General features: G+C 44.1%; 1 protein-coding gene across 1 annotated transcript in view; it reads left to right on the top strand.

Annotated features, from left to right (window-relative positions):
• Window positions 1–299: 299 nt before the first annotated feature.
• LOC128345217 (inter-alpha-trypsin inhibitor heavy chain H3-like) overlaps window positions 300–11,163 on the top strand; it is a 67,208-nt gene continuing 56,344 nt past the window's right edge. The window contains exons 1-4 of the mRNA XM_053296825.1: window positions 300–400; window positions 3,753–3,773; window positions 5,027–5,193; window positions 7,888–7,992. Coding sequence (XP_053152800.1) covers window positions 308–400; window positions 3,753–3,773; window positions 5,027–5,193; window positions 7,888–7,992 — 386 coding nt within the window. The 5' untranslated portion in view covers window positions 300–307. The remainder of the gene's footprint in view (window positions 401–3,752; window positions 3,774–5,026; window positions 5,194–7,887; window positions 7,993–11,163) is intronic.

The raw sequence follows: 11,163 nt of genomic DNA, 5'->3' as shown, positions 1-11,163 counted from the left end.
CGTTGTTTTGAAGGCAGTGTATCTCCAAATGTATTTGGCATTGTGTGTGGCTTGGGGGGAGAGTGGACTGGGGCAGAAGGCTTGGGGGGAGAGCGGGGCTGAGCTCAGTGCTTATCAGAAGGTCCTTGGTTTCTGTTTTATACATCAATATCCTTTGGGGTGATGCCATATAACTTCAAAAGGCAACTCTCTGATGTTTTCCCCTAGGTTAATTCTAGATCATCCATCTGTTCATTTATTAACAGCTTGTAAAATATTACTATAAATATGGGTCTATGCAGACTAACATGCTCATTCTTCTTTCAATATGGGGAGGCATATCTTGTTCTACATTTTGTTGGCTTTGATTCCTGCTCTTGTAACATCAGATTTTATAATAGAACAATTCAGGAACATCAAGGTATGTTATATGAAATTCATAAAGTAACTTCCAGTTCTTCAGAAAGATTATTCTTTCTGTCATTAGACAGCAGTCACATGTGCCTAGGGACCTGGTCCCTCAATGGCTTGACAAACTCTGCAATCAGCACATATGTGCTCCAATCACATTTTACAGCTTAACCTTATGCATATCCATTTAGAAATAAATCCCACTGAGTTAATTAGGTTGCAACTCTAAGCATAGTATCACTGAGAAGTAACCTTAATTGAACATAGTGGGAACTCTTTCCAAATAAACATGTATAGGATCTGGCTGCACAGTGCCTTAGTTGGGGAAGCGTAGGTTGCTGGATGCAGTCCACAGTGCCTTTGGAAAAGGAAAGAGTACTTTAACCACAGACTGTGTATGTGGTTTGAAATGCTTGTATAAAAAGAATGCACAATAAGGGATATTTAGTAGTCTTTTAGTTATTGAAAAATGTGTATATGTGGTAGAAGGTGCAAGTTAAAAGGGATAAAGTTTAAACACAGAAGACCTGTGTGATTTAAGTGAGAGAACCATGCAGATTCAAATGGGTAGCATTTTTTTTAATAGTATTTGTTCTATTATGAATGAATGGTACTCTTGGTAACACAGGAACCTGGTTAGTTCTGTCCTCTCTAATGTTAGGGCTGTATCCTCCTCTTTAATGTTAGTGTTGAAGGAGAGAAGAATCCAACCCAGAACGTCTCTTCCTCTGAAGATCTGCAATAACTGCAACTAGAGAAGCAATATTGGGTGATTGGGGATTTGTGCTGGACAGTGAGAAAATTATTTTCTTGGCATGTCTTAGTGGGTGGGTTTTGCTTTCCCATTCAAGGGCCAGCTGAGTCAAGGATGGTTTTTTCCTCTCTTAGAGGGGTTGGGAAACCCAGATGTGTGTGTGTGTGTGTGTGTGTTTAAACCTCTGCTATAGCTGTAACATCATAACTCAGCTTGTTCAGATCTTTTGGGTTTGTTATACTAAATCCATTTCATGCCCTGCAGGTACCTGAGGCTGTTAGCAGAACACCTGCTTGCTTGCTTTGTTCATGTTGGAAAACTATGACTTGCCATTGGTAGCACCCCAGCATAAGGAGGCATTAGATGCCACAGAGGATATTGGCTTTACACTGGATCAGGTGGCAATGTTGTGCACAAGCTAGACTAGTGAGGAAAGCACCTGAAGAACAAGGAGGCTTCCCCTACTGAGTAATGTGCATCCCTGAGGAAGCCTAAGTTCCCCTATATGGGGAGAGGGACAACAGAAAAAGAAATGCAAATACGTTAAAAGGCATGTGAGGCTAGAAGTAGCCTTTAATCTATTCAGACACCCTGAAATGCATTCAAGGCCCGGAAGTTTTTTTCACACAGGGCTTTTAAAGCCCTTTCGCTCACATCTCCTCTGGAATGGAGAGTGTGCATTCGTCTATTGGGCAGATTTATCCCAACGTCTCTGTGAGCTATCGGGGAGCACTTCACACACAATTTGGATTTTTCACTGCATGTTAGAGTGCAGCCCAATTTATATCTGAAGCAGGCGCGTAACAATGATAGGGCAAGGGGAGACAGTTGTCTGGGGGCCCCACTGCCTGGAGGGGCCCCCCAGAGGCACCTCACGTGACTCCCCATTGCCCCCTGCCCAGCCCCAAGGCCCCTCAGCCACTTGCCCTGTTCGCCGTCTCTCCAGCTTGTTCTCCTGGCCGGCCATCGAGGCAGCAGACAAGCTGCAAAGAGCTCCTTTTCTCCCGCCTCTCAGCTGATCGGCGGGTGGGCGGGGCTTCCACGGAGGTCTGGTGTAGGCCTCTGTGAAGCCTGAACTCCAGTAGGGCCCAAGCCAGCCAGGAAGGAGGAGGCAGCCAGAGAGGCCTCCACTGTTCTCTGCAGCAGAAGACCCCCTGCTGCCAGGTAGAGTGTGAACTCCTTTTTGTGGTTACCTTCCTTCCCCACCCCCCATATATAGGCATCTGCTTGCCATAGGGCTTTGATATGGGGGGGGGGGACTGAGAAGTCTCTGAATATTTATTTTGAAACAGCTTGGAAAATTTGCTGGCTTAAAAAAAACTATCTAAAAAGGCCTATAAGTGGCTTGTTTCATGGCAGAAAATTACAAAAACTTCTGGAAGAAACAGTGTTATATTTATTTTATTCATTCATTCATTCATTTATAAATGCACTTATGTTCAAGTTGTTTTGCAACCCAGAAGGTCTGAGTGAGAACTGTGAAGCATGTGTGGTGCTTTTATTTTATTTTATTTTTCTTGTGTGTGAACTGCTCCCCAATAACTTGCAGGGACTTCAGGGTAAATCTGGCCAACATGTGAATGCAGCACCTCTATTCCAGAGGAGATGTGTGTTAAAGGGCTTTAAAAGCCTCCTGTGAAAAACCTCCTGGAATCGAACTTGACTGAATTTGTTCAGAATTCTGAGAAAACAAACATAGGCTCACCCTGCATGGTTGAAAGTCTCCTTTGCTAATCTGCAGCGAGGGATCCATTTTAATCATTCATCTTTCTAGTGTGTTCTAGGCATTAAAAGTAAAACAAATGTATAGTACTCAATGTATATCACTATATATTGTGACGTGTGCGTGTGTGTATTCAGTGAAATGTATTTGCAGGCAGCATACTTATTTTGGAATATCAGACTTAAATCCTTGGGGGCCTGGGGTGTGCGGAGGCCCTGGACTTTGAGTGGGGGGGCCATTTTAAAATCTTGTCTCTGGGCCCATTCCAACCTTGCTACGCCCCTGATCTGAAGTAAAAAAAAATCCATGTTTTGCATCGGGTTTTTCGGATAACTTTGAGTTAGGCCTCCCAGAAAACATGTGGTAAAGCCTGCTGTGTGGAGAACTCCCAGGACCATAAGTTAGGCATGCAGATGATCAAGAGAGCCCTTCTGTTCTGAACTTTCTCTGATTAAGCTCAGCTGCACTCACAGGCTTCTCAAAGTCCAGTCCCCTGAGCCTGTCTTTGAAATGGAGATTTTTCCTGCCTTTGGGACCGTGCACAAGATAGAATCTTGTAAAAGATTCTGTCCCCTTAGCCTTGTGTGATTGTTCTGTTCCTGGGAAGGAGATTCCTGAAATGTCGCATAGCCAGCTGTTATATACATGAGTAGTGAGTAGTCTACACTCCAGTGAATAGTCTACACTGAACAAGTATAGCAACAAGGCATCAATAATTTCACTTGCGGCCCTATTCTCTGTGTTCACATTGATTCTATGAAAACGCTATGATAATGGATAGGAGATGTAAAGCAATATATAGTTGTTACATATATAACATGCACTATGACATGCAATATCCTTATTTCCTGACACTTAAGACTTTCCCCTGCTCATTCCTTACAGAAGAGAAGTGCTTCTGATGTGGTAAGTAGTCTTCTCAGTTAAAATGTTGTACTTGTTCATCATGTAGTTTGGTTTTGACTTCACATTCCAGAAAATAAATGATTTTCTGAACTCCAAGAGTATGACAGTACTTTATAGAATGATATTTTAGGGCTTAAGAACATGTTGTTGTGAAATCCACATGACCAGGTATAATTCATAGCCTAATCACAGAGAAAGGTGGTTTTATGATTGCACACTGCACATGTTCTTGTACTTGTCATTATTTTACTACTTTTAAACCCCCCCCCCCGAGGGCCAAAGCAGATGAAAAGATAAAAATTCCATGGTTAGATCTTCTTCCTATACCTCTAAATGCTGGCAAATAATAGCTGTGGGGAGAGAGACAACAATATCTGCATCAGAACCACAGCACTAGGGCAGGGGAGTTAACCCCCTTTCCTGTGTGGTTTTCCAGATGAACATTACCCCCACAAGCTGTTTCAGTCAGTCAATCAGTCAGAACAAGCTGTTTGTCTAATTAGGGAACATGTATCTGTACAATATAGCTCTCATCATAGCACTTCCCTCTGGCCAGTTAGTAAAGAAAGGAATACATGCCCCCTCCCCGCCAAATGTTTCCTGGTGCTCTTGCACAAGAGTACGGGCATGCAAGCTCAAATCTATGCTCCAGCTACTACTATGACGCGCTACATCCCAGCCAATCCAATTATATGAGGAAAAGAGTAAAAAAAATCAGAACACAGTAGATGGAAAATGGAACATTCTTGTCATCATGTGTAGATATGCTTGCACAAGAAAACCATATTTTTTCCCAATTAAAAATTCAAAGAGATCACCGGGACAGCACCCATGCACACACATACACTACTTGCCTACCTGGGCATAGGTGAATGCATCAATAGGAAACAGCCAAGAATGTATGTGTGGTCATTATAAAGAGCAGACAGCCAGTTGCTTGTAGGAGTGCCTGCTTGGTAACTCAGATTTCTATCTCTAAATACACCAACTATGTAATAAGCCTCCAGTGATCTCTCCTCCCAAGAAAGCCTAAATCCACATAATGCTGCCCCTGGCTGGAACGTCCCACCACTTAAGTGGAGAGCATGTGTAACAGTATGAGAAATGTTTCCTTCCAAACACATTCTTGATTGTAGCAAGATCTTTGTTCCTTTTCAAACACTGGGCTTAAAACTCACAGAGGGGGAAATGTATCACTCCATAAATTTCCTTATACTGTACTCAAAAGGTAACTGTCAATCTTTCACTCTCAGCACACCAAAGGTATAGAAATCTACTGGGTGAAAATTGATTGCAAAGTTACTTCCCGATTTTCCCGTAATGTCATCACCAGTCGAGCTGTAAACCGTGCAAGTGTGTCCAAGGAAGCCTTTTTTGAAGTGGAAATTCCTAAAACAGCCTTCATTAGCAACTTTACCATGTATGTAAAACATATTGTTAATTCCTTAAGTTTATTAAGTCAGTCTAGGAAGACATATGCGTTGGCCAGCATGATTCAGAAACATAGCTGATGTCATCATTTGCTTGCTGGTTGGAGTGCATCATTTGAATAATTACTATTGTGTTGATTATAAGTATTTCTTGAATGAAGTTATTTCTTCAGTTAGATGCAGTGCCAAACTCTGGAAGCAGCTACATATTTGGTACAAGCAGTTAGCCCACACTTACTTTGACCACCTTGGTAGATCTATATGTAAGATTTCTGTATAATTTGTAAGAATGCAACAACCTTATAATACATACAGACACAAATACATACAACCGTATAATCCTTACTATCCAAATGCCATTTGCAGAAATTCTGTTTTTTAAATGTCTATGCTGCCATTCTGTGATTACATTGGAATATAGATAAACCAGGGCGCTTTCCAGATTACAAGCTACAACAGCGGTAGTTTATTTTGGCTTGGCAGGATCATATTGAAACCATAAATAAAGAGTGATGTGCAAAGCCACCAGCAGGGGGAGCGGTTTTTCCTAGCTTGCACAAACTGCCAACAGTGGGAAAATACAGCGATTTTTTGCAACAATGTAGCACTGTAACTCAAAGATAAAACCCAAAATAAGGCGTCCGAAATGTGATCGGCACCTTGCTGACAGCGCAGGGACTGCAGTGTCAAAACGAACACGTAGTGACACCCTTGTAGCTTGTAATCTGGAAAGTGCCCAAATGAGATAAAACTTGTAGGAACACAGATGTAAGGGCAAAAAATATGACCTTATTTATACTTACTACTACTACTATTAAATAATAAAAAACTTTGTTAGCCATCCCATAATAAATTGTTCTCTGGGTGGCTCACAATATAGAGGCTGTTCTCACACGGAGCCTACCCTAGGGACACACTGGGTTAGGCTGTGTGTGAGAACTGCCGAGATTGGGTCTGATCCCGCGGGGCAGTGCTGCCTAGCCCGGCTTTTTTGCCTGGCTGTTTCCCAAGGTTGACCAAAGCGAGCACTCCCTTAATCCGGGCTTGTGGCTTGTGTGTTGTTCACTTGTGTGTTTCGCTCGCACAGACATAGAGACGGGTGCCTAGAGTGCCCGTCTCTTGGAGGAATCCCCCAATGGATCATTCATGTTGGCACACAGCACAGATCATGTCTGGACTCAGACATCTGGAGGGAAAGTGAGTTTAACAAGCATAAGAACATAAGAACAGCCCTGCTGGATCAGGCCCAAGAAGGCCCATCTAGTCTAGCATCTTGTTTCACACAGTGGCCCACCAGATGCCACTGGGAGCCTACAGGCAGGAGTTGAGGGCATGCCCTCTCTCCTGCTGTTGCTCCCCTGCAACTGGTACTCAGAGGCATCCTGCCTTTGAGGTTGGAGGTGGCCTATAGCTCTCCAACTAGTACCCGTTGATAGACCTCTGTCTCCTCCATGAAGATATCCAAACCCCTCTTAAAGCCATCCAGGTTGTTGGCTGTCACCACATCTTGTGGTGACAGAGAATCCCACAAGTTGATTATGCGTTGTGTAAAAAAGTACTTCCGTATGTTGGTGCTAAATTTCCTGGCAATCAATTTCATGGGATGACCTCTGGTTCTAGTGTTATGTGAGAGCGAGAAGAATTTCTCTCTGTTCACTTTCTCCACTCCATGCAGTATTTTATAGACTTCTATCATGTCTTCCCGCAGTCGTCTTTTTTCTAAACTAAATAGCCCCAGGTGTTGTAGCCTTGCCTCATAAGAAAGGTGCTCTAGCCCCCGATCATCTTGGTTGCCCTCTTCTGCACCTTTTCCAGTTTTACAATGTCCTTCTTTAGATAGAATGACCAGATTTGTAGGCAGTACTCCAAGTGTGGCCGCACCATCGTTTTGTATAAGGGCATATTAGCAGAAGCCTCCCCATCCCACCCACTCAGTCTTGTGAACGACCTCAGAATGTTTTACTAGTCAAAATGCCCACTACTGGGTGCATCTTTGACACAAAGATATGTCAAAGATTTCAAATTGTGGCAGCCATCAACTATTTTCAACCAGTCTCTTTGAGAAACAAGTATATATTTCAAAGGTACAAACCTATGTCCTGCTGAAGCTCATAGGAGACAACATACATGTCTTTACTTTATCACAATTGTGCTAGTCTATGACCATAATAAAGATAGATAGATAGATAGATAGATAGATACTTTGTCACAACAGCACAATTGGTACCCTTCTCCCAGAGCCAGACTCCGTCCTAGTGAATCTCCCCTAGCCACTTTGTATAGCATCTTACTGCCTTTGAGATGCATGAGGGTCCCTGTCTAATAGGAGAGACATGAGCTGGATAAAAGAAGGCAGTTTCAAGTGAAGGACAGCCAGCTAGTTCTGTTCTGGCATAAGGTTTACGTGTAGTTTTGCAAATGACAGGTTGTGCCCCTGCAACCTGGATCAAGCCATGAAGGGTCTGAAAGATGCTAAATTTCCACACTGTGCTTTTCAATGTTATTCAGTTTTAAGGAATCATTGAGGACTGGTTACTGATGATAGCAATTGTACTTTGTACATTTTGAGTTGAAGTCCTATGAGCTACATGCAGATAGCAATCTGATGAATGAGAAAGAATAAAAATGCTGTCATATCTACATATATGTTCAGATATTTTCCTTTTCTTCTTCTTCTTCTGTAGGACAATTGATGGTGTAATTTATCCTGGAACCATAAAGGAAAAAGAAGTTGCCCAACAACAGTATCAAAAAGCAGTTTCAAGTGGAAAGACTGCAGGTCTTGTAAAGTGAGTGTGAGACCTTATAGCAGGCCTGCTCAACTTAGGCCCCTCAGCTGTTTTTGGACTACAACTCCCATAATCCCCAGCCACAGTAGCCAATAGCAAGGGATTATGGGAGTTGTAGGTCAACATATGCAGGAGGGCCGAAGTTGAGCAGGCCTGCCTTATAGTGAGCTTTGTTATTTCATTTCTAATCCAAAGGGTTTATTTCTAATGAAGAAAATTTGAAGATGTGAACACAGAGGCAAATGAAAGGGTTAACACACACCACACAAATTTTCAGCATGGGATCCAAGAATCAAGTGAGTTATAACTAAGGCCACAGTCCTATGCCTTACTTGGAGGAAAGCCACAATGAAATCTTCTAAGTAAATATGACTAGGTTTCAAGATTAGCAAGCATTGGAATGCAATTTAGTTGTGAAATCAGCGGCCAAAGACTACTGTCCATGATGACAACGGCAACGGCAAATATTTATATATAAATATTTGTTGTTGACTACTGTCACATTCATGGAAGAGCATTTCATGTGTGCAGTGGAGGAGGGTTGATTTTCGTGGATCCCTACTCCCTCTGCAACCTTCTGAGCTTCTGAAAAATATGTTGAGGGACTCTCACTGACATATTTTCAAGAGACCCACACAGGTGATTACAGAGTGAAGGGAGGGATTGGTGAACAATGAGCCTCCATTGGTGTGTGCTTTACATCTCTGTCCCTTTAAAAAGTGGTGGGAGGAGGGTGTGATTTAGAAGGAAATGCTAGTAGGCAGGGGGCTTTCTCTGTATAGCAGTTCATACCTGAATTCCCCTCCATCAGCTGCTTTCCCCCTCAACATGGATGTGGAAGCTTAGATGAATCCAAGTGTCTGGAAGAGGGGAGTGCAAGAGATATAAACTCTATAGAAAGAACAAGGAGGGTTGAATTGGGGGTGGAGTAGCACTGTATGTTGACAAAGGGATAGAATCTAACAAAAGGATAAAATCTAACAAGCTAGAAAACCTAGGAAGACCAAATTCCTCCACAGAAACTCTGTAGCAGGCACGTAACAATGATAGGGCAAGGGGAGACAGTTGTCTAGGGGCCCCACTGCCTGGAGGGGCACCCCTGAGGCACCTCACGTGACTCCCCATTGCCCCCTGCCCAGCCCCAAGGCCCCTCAGCCACTTGCCCTGTTCGCCGTCTCTCCAGCTTGTTCTCCTGGCCCGCAATCGAAGCAGCAGGCAAGCTGCAAAGAGCTGCTTTTCTCCCGCCTCTCAGCTGATCGGCGGGTGGGCGGGGCTTCCACGGAGGCCTCTGTGTAGGCCGCAGTGAAGCCTGAACTCGAGTAGGGCCCAAGCCAGCCAGGAAGGAGGAGGCAGCCTGAGTGTTCTCTGCAGCAGAAGACCCCTTGCTGCCCTGCTTAACCCAGACCAGCATTTGCCAGGTAGAGTGTGAACTCCTTTTTGTGGTTACCTTTCCCGCCCCCCCCCCCCCCATATATAGGGATCTGCTTGCCATAGGGCTTGGATATGGGGGGGGGAGGGACCGAGAAGTCTCTGAATATTTATTTTGAAACAGCTTGGAAAATTTGCTGACTTAAAAAAAACTATCTAAAAAGTCCTATAAGTGGCTTGTTTCATGGCAGAAAATTGCAAAAACTTCTGGAACAGTATTTTATTAATTTTATTTATTCATTCATTCATTTATAAATGCACTTATGTTCAAGTTGTTTTGCAACCCAGAAGGTCTGAGTGAGAACTGTGAAGCATGTGTGGTGCTTTTATTTTATTTTTCTTGTGTGTGAACTGCTCCCCAATAACTTGCAGGGACTTCAGGGTAAATCTGGCCAACATGTGAATGCAGCACCTCCATTCCAGAGGAGATGTGTCTTAAAGGGCTTTAAAAGCCTCCTGTGAAAAACCTCCTGCAATCAAACTTGACTGAATTTGTTCAGAATTCTGGGAAAACAAACATAGGCTCACCCTGCATGGTTGAAAGTCTCCTTTGCTAATCTGCAGCGAGGGGCCCATTTTAATAATTCATCTTTCTAGTGTGTTCTAGGCATTAAAAGTAATACAAATGTATAGTACTCAATGTATATCACTATATATTGTGACGTGTGCGTGTGTGTATTCAGTGAAATGTATTTGCAGGCAGCATACTTATTTTGGAATATCAGACTTAAATCCTTGGGGGCCTGGGGTGTGCGGAGGCCCTGGACTTTGAGGCGCTGGGGGCCCATTTTAAAATCTTGTCTCTGGGCCCACTCCAACCTTGCTACGCCCCTGCTCTGTAGGTAACAGTACACGGCTCTGTAGGTGACAACTCCTACCTGTAGGCTTCCAGTGGCATCTGGTGGGCCACTGTGTGAAACAGGATGCTGGACTAGATGGACCATAAGCCTGATCCAGCAGGGCTGTTCTTATGTTCTTATGTTCTAAGGCCTGAAAGGAAATATGCTACCAGAAATGTGCTATCACCCACTTGATCAAAACACTGGCAGTGACTGGGAGTTGCAGAAGGAAATCAGGGAGGTTTAAAGAGAGTCAGAGAGCTGTAATAATGGGTGACTTCAATTACCCACAGAAGGGATGTGCACAAAACTGGTTTTGCTGGTTCAGTTTTGGTTTCGGTTGAACCGGACCTGATGAACCAGTTTGAGACTGATGAACCGGTTCGAACTGATTCGGAGCTCTACTGGTAAAGGGGAATCCGGTGATTCCTCTTAACCAGTAAAGGGGCAGGGGGGTGGGCTTCCCTAAGGGTAGATCAGACGGGAGGGGAGTCAGTTACTACTTACAAGTCCCATTGGCAGCAGTGTCAGCAGCTGCAGGGGGGCAGTGTCAGCTCCCACCAACCCCCACTGGCCTCCTCTAAGGTATCCAGAACCGGCAGTGGCCAGGTCTGGGCCTTCTCCGGCCCTCTTTGGGTCTCTGAACATGCATGGAGGCCATTTTAGTGACCTCCGTACATGTGTGGAGGCCATTGCATGACCACACAAATTGTGTGGTCATGCAAATGGCCTCAGTGCATGTGTGGAGATCACTAGCATGTGCAGAGGCCTGAAATGGGCTGGAGAAGGCCCAAATCAGGCTGCCGTTGGCCCTGGCTACCCTGGGGGAGGCTGGCAGCCGCCGCCACCCCTGTGGCCACTGCCACTACCATGAATAAGTAGTAACTCACTGTAGGTAGTAACT

This window comes from Hemicordylus capensis, chromosome 2 (genome assembly GCF_027244095.1).
Source record: "Hemicordylus capensis ecotype Gifberg chromosome 2, rHemCap1.1.pri, whole genome shotgun sequence".
Taxonomy (NCBI): Eukaryota; Metazoa; Chordata; class Lepidosauria; order Squamata; family Cordylidae; genus Hemicordylus; species Hemicordylus capensis.
Note: the sequence above shows the minus strand (reverse complement) of the source record. Positions and strands in the feature narration are given on the sequence as shown.